This window comes from Scomber japonicus, chromosome 10, assembly GCF_027409825.1.
Source record: "Scomber japonicus isolate fScoJap1 chromosome 10, fScoJap1.pri, whole genome shotgun sequence".
In the NCBI taxonomy this organism is placed as follows: domain Eukaryota; kingdom Metazoa; phylum Chordata; class Actinopteri; order Scombriformes; family Scombridae; genus Scomber; species Scomber japonicus.
The window spans coordinates 2,149,146-2,172,030 of NC_070587.1; the positions used below are offsets into that span (position 1 = coordinate 2,149,146).

Here is a 22,885-nt window from a genome sequence, read left to right on the forward strand (position 1 = left end):
TGTGCAGCATAAATCAAGACTTTTTTTTTTTTGCCCTGAAGCTGATTGGATATGCACCTCATTTTAGACATGCCTTTACAAAAAAAATGTAATTCATTCAGTTTTAGTCTATTTGATGGTGAGGAGAAAAAAAAGGAAGAAAATTGTAGAAAGTTGTCTTTTGAACACCTGAGAAGCACAGATGTGGAGTCAGAGGACAATAAAAGCAGCGACTCAGCGCTCACGTGCAAATCTCATCAGCCGGCTCTAGTTAGCAGCAGACAGCACTAATTGGTTCCAGAAGTGTTGCTCTCGTTCACACTGGCTGAGATGGCAAGCAGCAAGGGCGGGCAGAAAGAGAGAGAGAGAGAGAGAGAGAGAGAGCAGAAAGAAAAGAGAGGGAGGAGGGCAAATAATGAGAGGTCAGCCGCCATCTACAGTCAGGCTGCCAGATCCAGAAAGGCACGCCAATTTTATGGTCAATTGGGAGACGCATCTGGACTCATAGATCACAGGGCTGCAGAGCTGGACTTAGCACCCAGCTCACACACATTTCACACACACAAAACAGACCACACAACACACACAATCAAAGGCAAACACATATAGAGCGTTCTAGACGATCATTTCATAATTTTAAGATTTCAGTATGTCTATGTATACTGTCATGGATACTGGCATCACTAAGTTGTCTTGTTATAACAAATTACTAAATACAAGAAAATGATTCTAGCAGGAGTTGTTTAATTAACTTTCCACAGTTACTAAGACCTGGAATGATTCTTTTCAAAATGTTCCCAGACTTTGAAAATCAAGTTGGGAATTTTAGATACCCTGACTTCTACAAGTGTTCTGTAAAAGTCCTGCCAATGTAATACATCTTACTGAAAGTGTGCAGAGTTGGGTCAATTTGTCTGTGAGAGTGTCAACAATTGGTCCATTAATTGATTAGACAATGCACAGAAAATAAATCAGCAGCTAATATTTTGATAGTCATTTAATAGTTTTAGGAAAAAATTATGAACTTTTGCTGGTTAGCTTCTGGAAAGTAAGTTTGTTACGATAGTAAACTGAATATTATGAGGTTTTTCACTGTTGACCAAACAAAACAAGACATCTGGAAACATGTCCTGGGCTCTGAGAAATGTAATATACATCAATCAATTAATCAAGCAAATAACCAGATTCATCGATAATGAACATAATCATCAGTTTCAGCTCTATTGTCTATTATAGAAGGATCAAGATGTTATTTTCAATTGCTACAGAACAAAAGAAACTGCAGGTTGTTACCTCTGTTGGAACAGCTAGAGCAGGCAGCAGGGGCTTCACGTAGCTGTACCTCTGCATTGTCACCATGACGACACAGCGCAGCATCTCCAGGACAGCCGCTGTTGGCCTGAACAAGACAAGACACATCAGCTGACAACACAACACTGAGGCTCAATGACATTTCAGCTCCATTTGTTCACCTTACTGACGCCCCGGCCTTCACGTCGAGGACAGACTCTGCAGTGATGATGTTTCAGGAATAATCGAGTTTTTTTTTTTAAATGGGAGAACCTTCAATTTACAGAGCTGATTGAGTTCAAATAGATTTGACCCCTGACGTTTTATGCGAGGAGTCATGGTCTATTAGCAGGTCAATTCCACTGCTACACGGCAGATATATGACACCAGCAACACGTGCTATAGAGATTAAAATCCCATTCAGATGAGATACATTTCTCTAGGGGAGCTTGGGTTATTTTAATCTTACAATCTGTGAGTTTTTGCATTTGGTGTTATTGAGTTTCATCAGTCCAGCACACAGTTTGAGTTCTATGTAACAGCTGAAGACTGTAGTAGAGAGGTTTCTGTAAACTCGACAGATGCCAACTCACTAACTCTGATGTCTGCTCTTATTTGGGAACCAGAATAACTGTAGGAAAAGTTTTTAATAATTCATATAACAAGAGTAAGAACACCCAGCTCATCAAATGGGCTAAATGTCAGCTGTTATGAGGAAACTGCGATTTAGCGATAGCAATAATTAGCACGAATACAAGAAATCACTACATTTGCAATAACTTATCATTTTGCTACTTTACTGCAACTTTTCACACATTTAGCAAAGAGAAACTAATACAAACCGAAACCTCAGAGACTTGTGTATGACTCAGAGAGGACACTGAGCTGTAGTTTCATACAACACTCGGTTCGGTTAGTCAGAAGATTACTAGTTAATGTGTTGTTTAGACAGCAAAGACAGACATAATCTACCTCAAATATATAAATAGACACTTTTGGAAATGAAACTATAATTTTATGTGATGGATTTATTTCAGTTGTATTATTGACTGACTTTATTAGGTGCTAATGCTGAGGTTAAAGCTTATTTAATAAAGGCTGCTATTCAAATGAGACTGCAGTACAAACCCATTGTACTCATGTTTGGAAAATACATTTAAAAATGAGAACAGAAATAAAGTTGTTTCTGTGAAATGCTGTATGCTTTTTAATCCAAGAAAGTAACTACTGTACATATGACTCAACTCACAATTCAGAACAATTCATGATACCTATGTCAGGATTTTTTTAAGATAAAAGACATCGAAGACAATCTATGACTGAAATAGATTCCTTTATTTCTTGGACAAAATGAATCCTTTTTTAAAATTATAAACTATGCAAAATAATGCATATCTAGTTTTCTTCTTTGTAAAAGTGAGACAGACAATATCTTTTATATTTTCAAGCAGAAGATGAGATCTCTGGACATTTACGTTATCCCCTGTGGTCACAAAAACCCTTTCACAGGAACAGAGATGGCTGGTATGGAGGGGTATGCTTTTGCTCAAAGGGTAGAGCAGTTGGTACAGCTGAGTATTTTCTTTCCACCACTTGAGCGGACAGCTTGTGAGGGACTGTTCTGCATCAATCTGACTGATGGACTGTGGTGCTGCTGCTTTAGTTAAAGTCCCCCAGAAGAGATCTTCCAGTGCCGTCTTCTTGGGTGGAGTTTTTTTTCCAGCTCGTCTCCATATGCTGCGTCTGTCTGGTCAACAGGCTGTTCTGCTGCAGGTGTGGGGACACTAGTGGCTGCTCCCCCACCCCCACCCCTCATCTGTTTCCTTTCACAGTGAAATGGGAGCAGAGATGGAAAAGACTGAGTAAATCTAGGTGTAACAGAGACCGATCCTGAATTTCTGGTTGACATTTAAAATATATATATAGGTCATAATAAACCAAGTAATTAAAAAAAGCTTTGCACACATTCAGAGAAAGAGAGAGAGAGTAAAATAAATACCTGGTTGTGTTGCAAATGCACAGCTTTTGTCCTCCAGCCATGTTGCTGGTCTTCCTCTAGATGCAGTGCCCTCCAGCAGGTAGTTGTGTTAGCTCATATTTGGTATTAAATGTTGTTGAGAATAGCTCTTCATAGCTCTTCATGTGGCTCACTGTGAGGGAGTCTTCTTCATTGAATGCCATGCTATGCTTAATCATATGCTTTAAGGCAGGGGTGTCAAACTCATTTTCATTCAAGGGCCACATACAGACCAATATGATCTCATGTGGGCCGGATCATTAAAAGGAAGGAAGGAAGGAAGGTAGGAAGGAAGGACAGACGAAGGAAGGAAGGAAAGGAAGGAAATACAGACAAGGAGAAAGGAAGGAAGGAAGGAAGGAAGGAAAGGAAGACAAGGAGGAACGGAGGAAGAAAGGTAGGAGGGACAGACCGAAGGAAGGAAGGAAGGAAGAAAGGAAGGAAAAGAAGAGAAGACAGGAAGGAAGAATGGTAGGAAGGACAGACTGAAGGAAGGAAGGAAGGAAAAGAAGACAAGGAGGAAGGGAGGAAGAAAGGTAGGAAGGAGACAGACGGAAGGAAGGAAATGAGGAAGAAGGAAACTGGGCCGGATTGGATCTCTCGGCGGGCTGGTTCTGGCCCACGGGCCGCATGTTTGACACCCCTGCTTTAAGGGCACATGTGTCTTCTTCCTTATTTTCAATCACAGATGTAATGTTAAAGTGTCGGATGTTCGTATTAAACGTGGCCAAAGTGTAAAAAATAATGATGCAGAAATCATCTTTATGAACAAAAAGCACCAGCTTCAGACTGCTCTGAACGCTCCCAACACTTGTGATGGAGTTCTTTATATGTTCATGTGCTCCACGCAAAGTAGTTCACTGCTCTGCTTGACTAACATTATGGCATTTTTCCATTGTTATGAGGGTAGTCACATCGAGCCTTGATTCGAGCTGGCACACTGTGAGCGTTTTTCCATTACACAGCAGACATCATCATCACTCTGGCTGTTTCTGCTTGTACTATTCTTCCCTGCATTATTTCTAACTGTTGAACAAAGAGCTCCAAATATCTCCATATCTTGTTGTGTCGCCCAGTTGTAGTTCCCCAAATGAAACTCTGCTAATTCGCTGATGAACACATTTAATTTCCTGTAAATTCTTCACAATAAAAGTCCCATATTGTTTCACCATTGTAAAGCTTTTAATATGAAGCAGTAAAGCAGGAAATGTTGGGTTTGCATCGGCAGTAACTTAACACAACTCTTGATACGGCTGCCCCTTTGCAGGCTTCCCGAAATCAGGAGAGGGGTCTTAAAGAGACACGGGGCTATACCTTCCTATTTCAGACAGAGGCTGAACTGAGGGGCTGCATAAAGGACCAGTACCATACCACTAATGTACAGTAGTGGAATCCCTAAATAAAAATATAGAGGAAATGAGCACAATAGGTCCACTTAGGGCTGGGCAATTAATCGTGATTTTGATTTTTGCCATAATGGCCCAGCCCTAGGTCCACTTTAACCTGATTTTATGTGACTAATCTCAGACACCAGTACCCTTCTTAGTAGACTTTGTAACTGTCTGTCCAAATAATTTAATTTTTCATAAAACAAAATTACTGGCTAATTAGTTAATACTATATGGACCATCACATAATCACCTCATGTAATTTGGCTCAAATGCTTTCCAGAACAATGAGTTTATAATGTATTAACCATTTCCACCCTGGAATATTAATCATGTCTGAATGGGGCTTCAGATCTCTGTGCTGGTATTAATTAAACTTTTTTTTTTTCTTGAAGGCGAAACAAAGTCAGCTCTTGACTCTGCGGTCACAGGTTGCATGAGTCTGGGATATGCAAGTAGCACACCCAAAGAGTGATTTTCCATTTTCATCTGAATAGTTTTAGAAACCTGAAGTCGTACAACTATCCAGTATTTCACAAATAAATGCACTGATTAGATAAAAAGGCATAAAAAAATATTTGTGTGATTGAAGAGCACAAATTTAACCTTTTAATTATATAAAATCTAAAAGGAAACAGTGGGAAACATAAATCAACAGTTCAGAATGCAAAGTAGGGCTTTCACTTTTTAAAAAATCAAGTTTGAACTAATGTGCACTAACATAAAATGAGTTTGAATGAACTTGAATACGAGCCCACATATTAACTGAGCAGCTAACGCCACAAGGCAGCTGTGTTTTACAAAGTCATCAGATCATTTAGACACAGCCTTCTAAATGACTTTTTGCTGGATAACGAACAATCAATGAATAACTTATCAAATATGTTATCAATTCATTTTCTGTCAATGGACTAATAAGGTAAACATTTTAGCACTATTAGCAATATGGTATTATTCCTTCTTCTTGTGTCCTGTTAAACATCTCACGACCACTTTGATTAATCTACTGACTCCTTGGAGGGTTTCAACCCCCAGATTGAGAAACTAGAGGTTGAGCCTTCTTTCCCTGTTTCTCTGTCTCACCCATCATTTCCCCTCTTTCCACTTCCATAGAAATAAATAATAAACCAATGTCAGCAGTACTGTACCTCTGGTCAATGATGAAGCCCATGGAGGTGAGAGTGAGCAGAACGTAGCCGGTCATCCCCAGAATGGTTAGCTGAGACAGCACCTAGGTTTGAGATATGTTTACACTCCATGAGAGATGAAGTTTGGGAAAAAATACATTAGAATCTAAAACTTAAATCAATATCACGGCCTGTTAAGTTACATCCACAGGAGACCTTACTGGGAGAGCAGTCATAAACCACATGGCTGTTGGACTGTTTACTTGGCAATGCCAACCAAAATATGTCTGACCTTCAGAATATGTACTGGCACATACGGTATCTTGGAGCAAATGCACTCCACCTCTTACTTTACACTGACATGCCTAGTTTACATAGACGCTCTAATCATCCCCGATGGGTCTTGACAGGGGACTTGACCACAGTGGAAGAGACTGCAGTTTGAATCCCGATAGCGTCTGAACCGAGCCAAAACAACCAACAACGGAGCAGAAATCCCATGCAGATTCTTACTGACCTTTTCCGAACAGGGACACACACACACACACACACACACACACACACACACACACAAACAGACTCGCACAAACACACAAATGCAGCGAGTACAGAACGTGATGTACAGCCTAATTTGTGTTCCCTAACCTACGGCCTTGGCTCAGGGTAGCAGCTGGAAGCCCGGTGTCTCCTGAGGATGCCGTGGGCTGTCAGCTTAGGTTTATATTTCTCCGACACTCAATACAGAACCTAACAGCCAAATCTCACCGACTGCTCCCATACTGTACATACCCTGAAGACCATATATAGTCAGCATAAAAAATCAACCCATCAACAGGATGCAATAAAACAGTATTTCTTTATGTTTATCTGAACCTCATAATCCATAAGCCCCCCCATAACAACTATTAGCTCACACATGGGAACAGTGAGAGATGATATGGTTATGTCTTCCAAGAATCAGGACGGGAAGATTCGGAGCTAAAAAGTCATCCGAGACTGTCAAAGTTTGTTAAAGCTGAATGATCAAAAGCAAACTGCATTAGAGTTCAAAGGCTACAGATACAGTTATTTTTGGTAAGAGGTGTAATGACTGAAGAATAATTATGGTATCAGAGGTTATGTGAATTTATCTGTGTTTAATAACCCAGCAGACCAGACGTGTTTGGTCACATGATCTTATTTGTTTGACTGTGTATCACCCTGGTGGGCAAACAGCCAGGAGAGAGAAACTCCTTCAGTGTTGTCAGCTGGAGTCACATTTGCAGGACTTTTTTTTTTTCCTTTTCTTTTTTTTGGGAAAATGGAAAGTTAAGTGTTTTTTGCTTCTGCGACTGTGTTCATTTTCTGTGTGATCGAGTGTCAAACTGCAGTAATATCTGCAGAGGATAGAAATGAAACTTAACATCTGTTGGCAACACAGTGCCATGAGCAGCGGGCTGATTATGTTTTTTCTGTTGTCCCCTGAGACGAAGCAGATTAAATCATTATTCAGACCATTATAGCAGCCGTTATTATGACAACCTTCATGAAGGCTGGTTGGACAGAGTTACCTCTGAGAGAATGCACCAGCACCTCATTAGTGAAATGCTACTACACTAAATAATGAAGACGATATAAATGCTACACTATTGATCATTTGCACTGAAATCACTCTCATGTGTGTTAATCTTCATTAAAACTTCACATAGAGTTTGATTCAATCACATATCTGTACCACTTTTCTTTCTGATGAGAAGAAATCATGGCGAGGACATAAAAGTAGAAAATATGCCGTACTTGTGCAAGTTTTTTTTTCCCCAAAATACAACATGGACTGGAAAGTCTGCTTTGAAAGCCGCAAACCTTGGAGCTTGGTGAAGTAAATGCTGACTCACTAGTCCTGTGTAGTGACAGTATTACCGTCATTTCAGTCAAGGGGACAGTAAAAATTGCACTTATAACATCTTGAAGAGGGAGTCCACACAATTAAGAAAATTTAGGTGCAATATTTTGACAAATGATCAGACTTTGTGTCCCTGTATGTCTTTAAATTGTAACTAATATCACAGCATGTACTCAGGTTTAAATTATGCAATCATAAAAACACTAATGGAGAGTCGTTGTGAGATGAGAGTTCTTGACTTGGTCAATTTCCCTCGCTGCCTCTAATAGGAGCTGTTAAGCTAACCTATAATAAAAAGTGCACGTTGGCCTGCTGATGATGTAATTGAAGAGTAGCTTCACTTGTTTGAAATAGTAATGTTTTCATGGCTTTGAATTAACGCAAAAGCCCATAAATTGTCCTGCAGTGTATCATCAATTGTCAAGCTAAATAAGCAGCTAGCGAACATGTGGGTATAAATACATAACAGTGACATGATTTATTGTTGGGCCAGAGTGCTCACTTTGTTATTTTCCCTCCAAGTCCTGATTGCTGCATCCTGAAGGCTATTTGGGTTGGGAAATGGTTGACTCGACAATTAAGGCGTTTGTGTTCACTGCTGGACCACCAGCTGGTGTTTCATTCGCCGAGAAGGAGGGGAGCCTTCGACCCTAGAGGGGTGATGTGTGTATGTGTGTGTGAATGTGTGTCTGTGTATGTGTGTGTGAATGTGTGTGTGTGTGTATCTGTGTGTGTGTGTGTGTGTGTGTGTGTGTGTGTGTGTGAGGGGGGACCACAACTGAAGGAGCACCACGGAGGTAGTGATCACAAAGACAGGCCATTTTATTTGGGAGTTTGGAGGAGCTGGGCGTGACAGCACTTTTTGGCTAACCAAAACTATGCCTAGGGAAAAAAGCCTTCCAAAGATAACTGTTGAGGAGACCTGTTTCTTTTTTTTCTGAAGAAGGAGGAAGGGGGTCTTTTGGCTCGTCGAGTGGAAAATAATAGACAAAGGTTGTTCTAAAGGGGAATGCCGATCAGTCATTCTGTCATGATGTTAGACAGAGCTAGTCTTTTCCTGCTGGCTAAGTAGAGGACTCTACTCAACCACAGACCAGCCACAACAAACTGCATAATTAGGTGAAATAATGTTGGCAAACAAACATGCAGAACTCCAACAGTCTTAAATTAAGAGCTTTGGACCACCTTGTCATACTTTATATGAGTAATTACAGTAGCCTAAACATAACAGTAGCCAGTTTGTGACCAGAAGGTCACCAGCATCAATCCAGGGACTGAGAAGTCTGACTGACATAAAGGAATGCAAAAAGCTCGTCTCTTCTGCAGGACTACCATCAATGACTGTTTCTTTTGTTTTTTTGAGATTTTGGGGGGATTTTATAAGTTATTTGTCTTGTATTTGTGTTGTATTGTGTATGCTTTCTGTTATATTATTTCTTTGGTTGTGCATTTGCAGGGAATGGTTGGAAATGAAAGCTTTACTCTCATTTAGTTTTCCCTGCTGACATTAAGACTGTCTTATCTATCTATTTATCCTATAAATCTATTTAAGTATTCAAGGCAGTAAAACTTCCAATGAACATAAAAGACAAAATCCCCTTTTATTCTTTGTGTCTGCTGACATTTAAAAGTTTTCTTAATGTGACAAATACATACCATCTTGTTTTCAAACAAATCATGGTAAGTCCGCAGCACCAGCAGGAAATGTAGGACCACATAAACTTGTAAATGCAGCGGCCAGCTGGGAACATGAGGCACTTCCTTTCCTGTAACCTGCACATGGAAAATACAACATATTTCAATCCCTCATTCTTTTGGGGTTTTTTGGAGTAATTTTTTGTTGCACAGACTCTCACACCTGACAGCATGCTCATACTTCAATAACACAGACAACAGCAATTCATTCAGTGCAGTGACAAGCTTGCACAGTGTAACAGAGAGAATAATGTTATACAGTGAAATGAGAAAAAATTCATAAATTATTCAAATAGGCATGGGCCAGTATGAGATTCTGGCGGTATGATAACCTTAAGAAAAAAAATCATGGTTCCACAGTATGGTGGTATTGTGATTCCAGCTCTAAAATGTTCCTAAAAGGAAGAAAAATAAAGACAGACATGTTCATTTAACCTGAATCTGTAATGACAGTGTGAGGGGTCGTGATACTCTACGCTGCAGCTGCACCACCTGAGGGATTTCTGACCAGCACTTCCTGTCTTTGACCAGCACTTCCTGTCTTTGACCAGCACTTCCTGTCTTTGACTAGACTAAAAACAGCTCATACCTTAGGAATGGTATGAGGAAGGAAAGGAAGGAGGGAAGGAAAGACAAAAGGAAGGAAGGAAGGAAGGAAGGAAGGAAGGAAGGAAGGAAGGAAGGAAAGAAAGAAAGGAGGGAAAAGGGATTAGGAAGGAAAGGAAGGAGGGAAGGAAAGACAAAAGGAAGGAAAGGAAGGAGGGAAAAGGGATTAGGAAGGAAAGGAAGGAGGGAAGGAAAGACAAAAGGAAGGAAGGAAGGAGGGAAAAGGGATTAGGAAGGAAAGGAAGGAAGGAAGGAAGGAAGGAAGGAAGAGGGATTAGGAAGGAGGGAAGGACAGACAAAAAGGAAGGAAGGATTTATATGACTAGACCAGACTAAAAACATCTCATACCTCAGGAACGGTATGACAGAAAATTTGGCGGTTTCGGTTATCATGGCTTTTTCAAATCGCGGTGAACCTTGAACACAGTTATCATGCCATACCTAGATTCAAACTTCTCATCCTGTGTCCATGCCAGATCTACATGTCAACATTCCTGTCTTTTCTAGTGAACTACGTAGCTAACTGCAGCCATCATACAAACCCACACTTCATCTTGTTGTTGGTAGCAGCTGGCAGAGGAGCGATATCATGGGTCAGAGCTGTATGTTTAGACTTTTAACATTTATAAAAAACTGTGTGGTTGTTCTCTGAATCGTTCTTTTCTTCCTCGTCCTCCACCTCCAGATGTCACAGCACAGGTGAGGTGAGGTGTGGGTGTCAGTTTACAGCGTAGTCAAACAAAACGTGGGCTGAAAAGAGGGACGCATGCTTCTTGTGATGCTGCTATGATGGATGGATGTCTGTTAACCCTTTATTGGGCAAATAATTATATTTGGTAACTTCTGTAAATATCCCAAAATATCCATCCTTCCTTCCTTCCTTCCTTCCTTCCTTCCTTCCCTTCCTCCCTCCTTCTCTCCTCCCTTCCTTCCTTTCCTTACTTCCATCTGTCCTTCCTCCCTCCCTCCTTCTCTCCTCCCTTTCTTCTTTCCTTCCTCCATCCCCCTTTCTTCTTCCTTCCTTCCTTCCTTCTTTCTTCCCTTCCTCCCTCCCTCCTTCTCTTTCTTTCCACCCCCTACCTTCCTTCCTTCCTTCCTTTCTTCCTTCCTTCTTTCCTCCGTCCTTCCTTTCCTTCCTTCCTCCCTCCTTCATTCCCTTCCTTCCTTCCATCCTCCCTTCCTTCCTCCCTTCCTTCCTTTCAATGAGTGTCCTATAAAGGGTTAAACACGGTCACAGTTGTGAAACTTGAGGTAAACGCCTGCTCTGAACGCTTCGTTTGCGACGTTGCCTCGACTTCCTCCTCGTGATGACGTCAGATCGTTCACACTTGCCCACAAATGGCCGCCTGTCTGTAGTCCTTGTTGCTAAGGTTGCTCCACTTGCTTCAAATTTGAGCTTGAATATGTACAGATATAATTGAGGGGTTTTCATTTCAAATAAAGATCTTACTTCTACTTTTTCTTTACTTAGCTCCAGGAGTCACCACAAGCTGGCCATCAGAACAGAGTGGGCACATTGGAGGGGGCAACTACACTTTCCCCAAAACACCCACACTGACTGTTGTCCTCAATATCATTTTCAGTACATGCATGAATCATTACCCATGAATCCCATACAGTATGTGTGGGTATGTAATTTGAATCCAGCAAGAGAAAGATGAACAGTGTTGAATGACATAAAGAAGTGAGTGAGTAAGTGATCAAAATCTATTATAACTACAAAAGGACAATAAAAAAAGCATTAAGGCAAAAAAAAAGAGAGACAGAAACAATAGAGTCAATGTTAATGAGACTTCTAAATGTCTTTAAATGTCTTTTAGGAAAATTTAATGGAGAAACAGGTTCAAACTTGTTGACCTTTCTCAATTCCCAAATCCTTTCTACTTCTTACTGTATGTGTATATTTTTAAAGATCTTGAGACTTGAGAGTAAAAAAAAAAAAAGCTGTTATTTGAGTCTTTTACTGGCTGAATCTCAAAAGTGGTGAAAATTAGTTTGTTGTGTTCCATCTACAAAGTCGTCCAGGATTTATTGGGTGTAGCGGTTTCCCCCAAACACTAAGGAACATATGAGTCCCTCTGTAAGAATTCCCTGAGTCATTTGACCTGTTTTTGTCTGCCCCTGCGTCCCAACGATAAGTAATTAGGTCTGACTAAGGGCTCTATGTTGAAACTGTGTCCTCTTTTAGGGATGAAGTATGAAAACAAAATAAAACTGGCCTATCACAGACGCCTGTCTCTACATTCAGGGGGTTTCCCAAGATCCTGAGGAACCCAATCACCATATGTGGGTTCCCCCCGCATCCCATCCCCAACCCTGTAGGTATTCCAGCACGCTGCTCTGCTTATTCTCAAAAAGCTGAAACACGTTCAACCCTCTCTCTCTCTCTCTGTCTCTCTCTCTCTCTCTCTGTGTGTCTCTCTCTCTCTCTCTCTCTCTCTCTGTCTCTCTCTCTCTCTCTCTCTCTGTGTCTCTCTCTCTCTCTCTCTGTCCCTCTGTCTCTCTCTCTCTCTCTGTGTCTCTCTCTCTCTCTCTCTCTCTCTGTCTCTCTCTCTCTCTGTCCCTCTGTCTCTCTCTCTCTCTCTGTGTCTCTCTCTCTCTCTCTCTCTCTGTGTCTCTCTCTCTCTCTCTCTCTGTCTCTCTCTCTCTGTCCCTCTGTCTCTCTCTCTCTCTGTCTCTCTGTCTCTCTCTCTCTCTGTCCTTTACTCCGCTCTCTTTCCTTTCCCTCCTTCACCCACCGGCAGATATCAGCGAGCAGCCGTCTACGGGAAGCCTTTCAAGATATTTCGGTTAAATGCCAGCTCAATCCGTGTTTAGAATCACCCCGCTGAGTTTAAGGGCCAATTTAATCGTAAAGGCAAAGGGGGAGTTTTTTTTTTTTTTTTTTTTTAAGTGTGAAGCATGGGGGACCTAAATATGTGACACCATCAGCGTTATTTCAAAGCTAACCGCTGGGTCATTCAACTGGAGCCTGTATTTCTTTCTGCGCGCACACACACACAGAGACACACACACACACAGACACACACACACACACACACACACACACAGAGTTGCCCTCAACTGCATGCGGTTTTAATCCCGCAGACTGCGTTTAAAGACGGTGAAAATGAACTTATTGTGTTCCCTCTACAAAGGCTTTGCAGCTTTTATTTGATGTGGCAGTTCCTTGTAAAACTTTTCGAATATGTGAATCCTGCAATAAGGAATGCTGTGAGTCATTTAGGCCTGAGCTTCAAGTGTGTCACAATGATATGTAATGAAGTTTGAGGACATTGCCGAGAAACAAATGACTGTTCCTCCTTCAGGAATGATGGAAACAAAGATAATTTTTAACCAACCTTGGGATTGCCTTTGTGGTCACCCAGTCGAGTTTTACCAGGCTTCCAACTTGGACCGTTGAGGAAAGTCGACAATTTGTTGCTGATATTCTTGTAAGTCTTGGATTTTTTCCACAAATACAAATAGTAGAATGACTGGAATAAAAAAAGAAAAAAAAAAGAAAACACCCAAGTCAAACATCAATATACAATCAAACGCTACATTTAACTGATCAATGTTAACGGAGCAATAGCTGTGATAATTAATCCTGAGTAGAAATGTTTCTGCTTTCATTGGGCAGGACGTCGCTCGTGCTTTGCTCTGCCAACGGTGAGGGCAGCAAAAATAATCACAACATCTACCTCCCGGCATCTCATTTATTGGCCTCCTTCACCTCTGCTAGGCAGTTTGTTTAGAGTAAGGAGTAATAATGTTATGGTTACAAAATAGCCTCTCAGTCGGGGCGAGGGAAACATGAGCTCACGCCTCATCTGCTGAAGGTGTTTGTACTCAGATTGATGTGAACGAGCTGCTCCAACAGTGGCCCAACTAGGCATGGGCCGGTATGAGATTCTGGCGGTATGATAACCATAAGAAACAATATCACGGTTTCACGGTATGGTGGTATTGTGATTCCAGCTCTAAAATGTTCCTAAAAGGAAGAAAAATAAAGACAGACATGTTCATTTAACCTGAATCTGTAATGACAGTGTGAGGGGTCGTGATACTCTACGCTGCAGCTGCACCACCTGAGGGATTTCTGACCAGCACTTCCTGTCTTTGACCAGCACTTCCTGTCTTTGACCAGCACTTCCTGTCTTTGACCAGCACTTCCTGTCTTTGACCAGCACTTCCTGTCTTTGACCAGACTAAAAACAGCTCATACCTCAGGAACGGTACGACAGAAAATTTGGCGGTTTCGGTTATCGTGGCTTTTTCAAATCGCGGTACACCTTGAACACGGTTATCGTCCCATGCCTAGGCCCAATGACAGCGATGTAATTGAAGGAAGGCAGGACTGACCTGAATACGGAGGATCTCAAATGTCTTGATAGGATATACAAGTCCATAAATCACTTTGTCTGTCTCTAGAGCAAAGGTACCTGGAAACAAACAAAAGAAAAACATAAATAAATACCTTAAATTGTATTTAAAAGGCTTTTTTGACACTTGAGGCCAATGCAACAAATAAAATAAACAGCATCCAACAATAGCATTATATGTAGAGTCTTGTTTCAGGCCAACTGGCTAATGTATGTCCAATATTCATTCTCTTTAAACTCTGTTTTAGGTCTCTATCAACCCCTGAGGGAAATATCTGGCTTTTTTTTAGCAGCTAAATGCTTCACTATGTAATGTGCCAACTGTATCTGCTTGCTATTTGGTGTTGAGCAGGTAGGGTACACTGGGTTTATCATAGCTTTATTGCTAAGAGCTACCTGCTGTTGGAAACAAGAGAGATTGAAAGAGAGTAAGAGCCCTAACCCTAACCTTAACCCTAACCCTAACCCTAACCCTAACCTTAACCCAAAGGAGCTAAAAAGCTAAGGAGAATCACAGAGTTAGTGGTAATTCACTGGTGGGTTCATTAGTGACACCTTACACATGTTTACCATCGTTGATAGGAAAAAAATAGCAGCAGTCATTAAATAATAAATCTGCTAGCGAGAAGCAAAAAGAAAGCTGAGATCACTTTTTGTGAGTTCAATCTCTTTAAACTGTCGTACCACAAAGAGATAAAACTGGCCCTAAGGATTTGTGGGTAATGTACACTTCAAAATTTGATCAGTTTCCTCCCGACATTTCCAGATTTTGGACTCCGATGCAAAACTAAGTCCAAAGTTTAAAAGCTAAAGTAATGGGTGACACCACAACTTCTGGTTTCTGTCCAAAACCAAGTAATGATATTTTCATTCTTAAAAACAGCCGTGAGCAAACATCTGATTACTTTTCCTTACCGAATAATCGGTCCCATATGATCAGAATTCCTCCATAATTCTTGTCAATGCAATAAAGGTTCCTTCCTGTTGAGATAACACTTGGTCAATTTTGCACAGAGAATGTCAAAAAACAAAAATCGCTGACACCGGCCATTACGTCTTTTCATTAACATTATTTTTCCCCACATCCTGTTAGTACATCAACCCAATGACATTAAATCATTATCAACCTTTCAGCATTGAACAAATGTTTGATATTGCTATTTATGGGCATTGTCCTGGTGATCATCAACCAGTAAAACATTAAACTATCCATCCATCCTCTTCCTCTTATCCGGGGTCGGGTCGCGGGGGCAGCAGCCTAAGCAGGGAAGCCCAGACTTCCCTCTCCCCTGCCACTTTGTCCAGCTCTTCCCGGGGGACCCCGAGGCGTTCCCAGGCCAGCCGAGAGATATAGTCTCTCCAGTGTGTCCTGGGTCTCCTACCGGTGGGACGGGCCCTGAACACCTCACCAGGGAGGCGTCCGGGAGGCATCCTGATTAGATGCCCGAGCCTCCTCATCTGGCTCCTCTCGACGCGGAGGAACAGCGGGTCTACTCCGACATTAAACTATCCAGTATAAAACAGAAGTTATCTCACCGTGATGAACTCTGTGATGTTTTGGGGTATTAAACACCCACTCCAAAGGTCCAAGGTCTGTGATCAACTGAAAGTGAGAAGAAAAACATTTAAAAGTCAGGCAAACATTGAAGTAATATTTTAAAGTACATTTTAAAGTACCTATAACAAAATTGAATATATAAACTATGGTTTCAAACTGATAAATGTAAGATCTAGTTTGTACTGATAGTGACATTAGAAGGAGGGTCATGGGGATCATTAGAATAAAAAATGGGCTATCCTTCTGAGAGTATAAATATGCTCTGCAAATTTTATGAGAATCTTGTGTGCAGAGATGATATTAGAGACTGATAAAATGTGAATGGGGAAAGCTCATGGAGAGTCTAAAATGGAAGGTGCATCCTCAGTATCAATGTCATCAGTAAAAATGATTTCGATATTTCTTGTTTTTAAACTGGAACGTCTGGAAGCAATCTGGTCAAGAGAAGTCAAAATACTATCACTCCTTCTAGAGCAGGGGTGTCAAACTCATTTTCATTCAAGGGCCACATACAGACCAATTTGATCTAATGTGGGCCGGATCATTAAAAAGATGGAGGGAAGGAAAAGAAGGGAAGGAAGGAAGGACAGATGGAAGGAATGAAGGGTGGGAGGAAGAAAAAAAGGAAGGAAGGAAAATAAGACAGGAAGGAAGGACGGAAGGAACGAAGGAACGCAGGGAGGAAAGAAGAAAGAAAGGGAGGAAGGAAGGACAGATGGAAGGAAGGAAGAAATGGTGGGAGGAAGGAAGGTAGGAAGGAAAAGAAGACGGGAAGGAAAGATGAAAGGAACGAAGAAAGGAAAGAAGGAAAAAAGAAAGAAAGAAAGAAAGGGAGGAAGGACAGGAAGGAAAAGTGGGCCGGTTTGGACCCCTCAGCGGGCTGGTTCTGGCCCACGGGCCGCATGTTTGTCACCCCTGCTCTAGACCGACCGACCGACCGACAGAGACCAGATCAGACCAGATGCTCGATTTAACAGATGCTGAACCGAACTGAAAACATCATGGCAGAAAGCAGGAGCCATCACACTGCTCTTTGCTCCCAACGTGATTTTTTTAAATTTACTTCAATCAATCAGATAGTCTTCAAACAAACATCACATCATCTTCACATCAATCCTATCATCCCTCATTCTCATTCTGCCTTTATTCCTCTGTGGGTGAATGCCATTATTTCCTCCTGTTAACATCTACATGTCTCACCTCACCATACCTGACCTATGATCTTTTTCGCCTGCATTTTTCAATCCGATCAGAGTTGCTGGTTTTTTTTAAAATATTGCTGAAATTCTGAGACAGCTGCTATTTCACAACCCACCACTTTCCCACCACAACCACCATGACCTCCATGATTTCCAGAGAGACTCAACTATGGTTAATGGTTGAGTCTCAGCTGTGACTCAGGAGGTTATCTGCTAATCAGAAGATCAGCGGTCTGATCCCCGACTCCTCTAGTCTGCATGTCGAAGTGTCCCTGGGTGAGAGACTGAACCTCAAACTGCTCCAAAAGGCTGTGCAGTCAGTGTGTGTGTGTGTGTGAGTGATCAGAGCCTCCTGATGAGCAGGATGGTACCTTTCATGTCAGCTTCTGTGTGAATGAGTGGGTGAATGTCGATATGCATTTTGAAGCATCAGAAGGCTATAAAATAAATGCAGTACATTCACTATCTGAAGGCTCCACTCCACCAGCACCTAGACTCTGGAGCAGGGGTGTCAAACTAATTTTCATTCAAGGGCCACATACAGACCAATTTGATGTCATGTGGGCCGGATCATTAAAAAGATGGAAGGAATGGAAGGAAGGAAGGAAGGAAGGAAGGAAGGAAGGAAGGAAGGAAGGAAGGACAGGCAAAAGGAAGGAGGGAAGAAAGGGACGAAGGAAGAACAGAAGTAGGAAAGGTATATGAAGGACAGATGGAAGGAAGGACAGAAGGAAGGAAAGGGGGAAAGTCGGGAGGAAGGACATATGGAACGAACGAACGAAGAAAGGAAAAGGGGAAAGTAGAAAAGAAGGACAGAAGGAAGAAAGGGAGGGAGGAAGGAAGGAAGGAACGAACAAACAAAGAAAGGAAAGGGGGAGGTAGAGAGGAAGGACAGATGGAAAGAATGACGGGCCGGTTCTGGCCCGCGGGCCGCATGTTTGACACCCCTGATCTAGACTCTGGAGGATCCTTTAAAAGCTTTAAATGGGCACATGATTTATGAAGACGCTTCACACTGATGGATTCTAATCACCAAAATATTTCCATGTAATCTCAATATATATTGTTATAACCTTATCAAACTCAAAATGATGAGAATCTACAACAGGTGACCAAATATGCATCTTTAGAAAAATAAGTTCAATCACAGGTTTAACAACTTGAGTGGAAATGATGAAGGATAAATAAATAAGATTAAAGCCTTGATTAACACAGTTGTCAAAATAACTTTCATACCTTCATTAATATTTATATTCTTATTTGTTTTTTCTTGATTAACGAGCTCAAATAAGTAGGATTCAACATTTATAGGTTGGTAGCAGAACAGCTGCAGATGTGGAAGTGCAGAGACATTAACGCTGCTAATAATGGTTACACCCCATCTATACACAAATAGAGAAAACATGCACAAACAGTCTGGTCCATGTATCATGAGTGCAATACTAAATATGAATCATTTTTCTTCTTAAACAGTTTCACCGAATCATTTTTCTTCTTAAACAGATTCACCAGTGAGTCATTAAAGATTACAGAGGTCAGATTACAGAGCATATTTCACACAGTTCATGTTTCTCTTTTGGTTTGCGACTCTTGCAGATATTTTGATGTTTCGCATCGATACGACAGACCTCTCAGTCTGGAGAAATGTGCACGGCTGGACAGAATTTCTCAGTGATTCATTATTTCCTTGTAATGGCTTCGTCTGGCAGCCGAGCGTGAGAGTTTTATCTTGAATGAAAAGGGGTCTCCACCACTTCACTTCGGCTCTGAGGCTGGAGTGGTGCAGGCGATGGCGTGCCAATAAATTACATGACATCAAAAAAAGGCCATAAAGGAGGCATAAATTACATCCCTTCAGAAAATTGTGACTATTACGACTGTTTTCACTAATAGTGCACTAAAAGATGGAAGGCGTTCCAAATCCATTCATTCCCTCTAACGATCGTGGGGATTGTAAAAGTGATACTCCCAGTCACTTTAAAGGCAGGCAGAGTGGTCATGCTTCTGTTTGGAATATTTCATAAAATCTCATTATTTTTTATTGAATGCAGGTTCCACTGCAACACTGAGTCTACAAAGGCTCGACTTAACAGACGGATTTGTGTTGGCACGGGGGGAAAGATAACTTGACAGATGTTTTATTCAAGTCAAATTAACTTTTAACTCTGCACAGCAACCGTGAACTGAGGAGTAAATTCATTCAGTGGCTGATAATACATTTACATACTTGATTGTTGTACTATACCGGATGTAATACACACAGTAGGATTCATATCATATTCATTCAACAGCTACAGTGATGTCCAAAGTAATCATGATGATGACAGTCCTCACACTTTAAAAACCAAAGCATGATCTTTCCCAACCCTAACCAAGTCATTTTTCCGCCCAAATAAACATCATAACTTTTTTTTATCCTTTTTAGCTGTGATTTGTAAGTATAATAAACTTATTGGCCTGAATATAAGACAATATTTTACTGTGGAAATTTGAAAAAGTAGCAGTTGCATCATGGGTTGTTTGTAGCCTTAAAGGTGCAAGGCTCTGTTCATGGTGAGACTTTTAGCTATAGTCAGACTGTAAAGTGTTGCTTTAGCTCGAGGTTTAAGCTAAGAGTTTCTGAAAGCTCGTGTGATGAGTTTTTTTCTCTGCTGTGGAGGAAATTCATGGCGAAAACAAGCAGAAAGCATCTCCCAACATCTTTACTGCAGAAACAGACCACGAGACTGAATGGTCATGCCAAGCAGCCAAGAGTTACTGCTGTCACAGATGATGAGGAGCTCAAACAGACAGTCTGAAAAATGCTAACAACCGAAGAAAATAATTTTGACCTCATCCAAGAGGTTGACAGGAGAGAGAGTGAGTATGTGACTGATACACAAGATCTATAAATCACGTTCTGATTTAATGGAAGTATTTCACTTTGACAAGAGAAAATGCTTTAGGGATGAGGACTCTTCTCTCCTCAGATTAATAGTATCTCAGGGAAAATTTCCCAACAGGATGAGTGTGAAAGTATGTTATATCTTAAAAAAAAAAACACATTTTTCCAAAAATATTTGTTATAAAAACAGGAGGGTCATCTTATAGTCGGGCCAGTTTCTTCCTTCAGTGCTCCTTTTTTTTAAACTCTACATGGTTCCATTTTATTACCTATTGCATAAATATTTGAACTTTTTATCAATTTTTATCTATTTTCTGTTTCATTGAGCAATCCTGTACTGCAGAAATACAATAAAGATGAACTTTGAACTTCTCTACTACTGACCCCTTCGCCCCCATTCAGTGTTTTTCACAACCACAAACAGATTTGATTACAGAATCTACATCTTAAGTTTATATATTAAGTTTTAATATTTACCTCCGTGTGGATCCAGAATTGGTAGAGCAGGTTTAACTGTATGTGAACAGCGAAGATTGAGGGGGGTACAGCCAGAGCCATGGGCAGGTAGAAAACCTGAGGAGGAGAGGAGAGGAGAGAAGAGAAGAGAAGAGAAGAGGAGAAGAGGAGAAGAGAGGAGAGGAGAGGAGAAGAGGAGAGGAGAGGAGAGGAGAGGGCAATCAGTACAAGTCTCAGAAATCTCCTGCAACATCTTCACAGCAAAATCTAATGGAGAAAGAAGGTTGAAAAATTTAACATCTATATTTTCTATTTAACGTCCTCCTTTATTGACTTTATTGGTTTTCAAAAGATGGAGGAGCGTGTCCAGTTGATTTTGATATCACTAATGAACATCCCCTAGCATCTCCTGCATAGTTACTCTACTCTATCACTGCTCCTGATGTGCATGTGTGCATGTGTGCATGCTAGTAAAAACCTGTAAAGATATCCAGTTATCTTGTCTCCATAAGGTAATTTATGAGCTTGTTTTGTTAGCCTTTTTTTACAACCTTATTGAAATTAGGTATTTATGACTGATGTGTGTATGCCGGTTGGTTTACGTAAGTGTGGAAAATGTGAGATCTTGTGTAAGATATGTATCTTGTGTGTATCTTTTTCTTCTGTTTCTCTGCTCTTTTCTTCCTGGTAAAGCACACTGTAATGTCTGTGTTATATAAGTAGTAAGTGAGTAGTAGCAAGCACATTGACAGAAATAATTGTTAATTGACAATAAATGTGTTTTACAGCAAAGTTGGAATATGTCTATAGTTAGAATACTTAATGCATCAGGTACTGATACAGTAGAGGTGTCATAGTCAACAGTTCCTTTAAACCAGGGGTGTCAAACTCATTTTCATTCAAGGGCCACATACTGCCTAATTTAATCTCAGGTGGGCCGGATTATTAAAAAGAAGGAAGGAAGGAAGGAAGGAAGGTTGGAAAAGAGGGAAGGAAGAAAAAGAAGACAGAAAGGAAGGAAGGAAAGGAAGAAAGGTTGGAAAAGACGGAAGGAAAGGAATTAAGGAAAGAAGGAAGGAAGAAAGGAAAGAAGTAAGTAAGCAAGGAAGGAAGGAAGGAAGGAAGGAAGAAAGAGGACTTGAAAGAAGGAAGGAAGGAAGGAAGGAAGGAAGGAAGGAAGGAAAAGAAGACAGAAAGGAAGGAAGGAAAAGAAGACAGAAAGGAAGGAAGGAAAAGAAGACAGAAAGGAAGGAAGGAAGGAAAAGAAGGAAGAGAAGACAGGAATGAAAGACAGGAAGGAAGGAAAGAAGGAAGAAAAAGACGACAGGAAGGAAGGAAGAAAGAGGACTTGAAAGAAGGAAGGACAGATATAAGGAAAGAAGGAATGAAAAAAAGACAGCACCTACAGTGCTCATTTTGGTGGTAATAAAGGAGTGTGTCACCAGCTTCCACAGTGTGTCTTATTGATGTGTTTTTAATAGTTTTTGGACAAAAATGGAGTTCTATACCACAGAGGAATTACTCATATCAGGCTACAGAGACCGCACTGGTTTGTAGGATAAATTCATCAATAATTGCCTTTAATTATTCATGGATAGTGTCTTACCCATGATGTGAATTGCTGGGTGAGGGACTGTCTGAGGGCGGTGGTGAGGTTATAGTACTCTGAACTGTGGTGGACCTGGTGAGCTGCCCAGAGGATGGCCACCTCTGGAGGAAATTACACAGAAAGCACACGTAAAACACATTAAACATGACAGTGTAAGAGTCCAAAAGAATATCTCATATGAGATTATATGACTACTTGACCTTTTCACATGTTACATGGCAGCAAACGGCGGTCATGTACCTTTTCCACACAAGATTTGCTCGCTGGCCTTGAACCCTCACACACATTCAGCTGCCTTTACATCACCACGACAAGTGATTTATCTCAAAAATCAACCTTGCTCCTTCCCCAGATGAGTAACTAGATACTTTCATCCCCAGAAGGAGCCATTTCTGTCCCGCTCCTGGCCAGCCACGATGAAAAGCTGAGGCTTGAGCATAGCTGGCCATCAGGGGGGGTTTCAGGTTCGGCGGGGGTATTCGGCTGCAGCTGGTTAGCGTCCAGCCTGATGTCCCAGTGCTCCAGTTTTCATTCCTCTGCTGTGTTGTGATACTTGCTACATTAATATCTGTGTTACACTTCATTTTAACATCCAAAGGGAACATGCTTGTTAAGTTTCACTGGATCTCCGGGCCGTTTCCGGACCACCCCGTCTGGTCTGTGCTTTTTGGCACCTCCCGTCCACTTTGGCTACGCAACCGTACAAGAGAGAACAGTAACCTTCAAATATTGCCGAACCACAAAGCCTCATATAGACTATCTATAGTAATGCGTTCATTATAATAAAAGCAGTGTAAGTAGTTAAAAGAGGATCAAGTTTCATGTGGTAGC

General features: G+C 41.1%; 1 protein-coding gene across 1 annotated transcript in view; it reads right to left on the bottom strand.

Annotated features, from left to right (window-relative positions):
- Positions 1 to 22,283, bottom strand: part of agmo (alkylglycerol monooxygenase) — a 36,994-nt gene extending 14,711 nt beyond the window's left edge. Inside the window, exons 1-9 of the mRNA XM_053327417.1 lie at positions 22,052 to 22,283; positions 20,467 to 20,562; positions 15,885 to 15,951; positions 15,264 to 15,329; positions 14,329 to 14,408; positions 13,326 to 13,460; positions 9,340 to 9,456; positions 5,823 to 5,905; positions 1,273 to 1,378 (exon numbers count right to left, since the gene is read on the bottom strand). Coding sequence (XP_053183392.1) covers positions 1,273 to 1,378; positions 5,823 to 5,905; positions 9,340 to 9,456; positions 13,326 to 13,460; positions 14,329 to 14,408; positions 15,264 to 15,329; positions 15,885 to 15,951; positions 20,467 to 20,547 — 735 coding nt within the window. The 5' untranslated portion in view covers positions 20,548 to 20,562; positions 22,052 to 22,283. The remainder of the gene's footprint in view (positions 1 to 1,272; positions 1,379 to 5,822; positions 5,906 to 9,339; positions 9,457 to 13,325; positions 13,461 to 14,328; positions 14,409 to 15,263; positions 15,330 to 15,884; positions 15,952 to 20,466; positions 20,563 to 22,051) is intronic.
- Between the last annotated feature and the right edge of the window lie 602 nt (positions 22,284 to 22,885).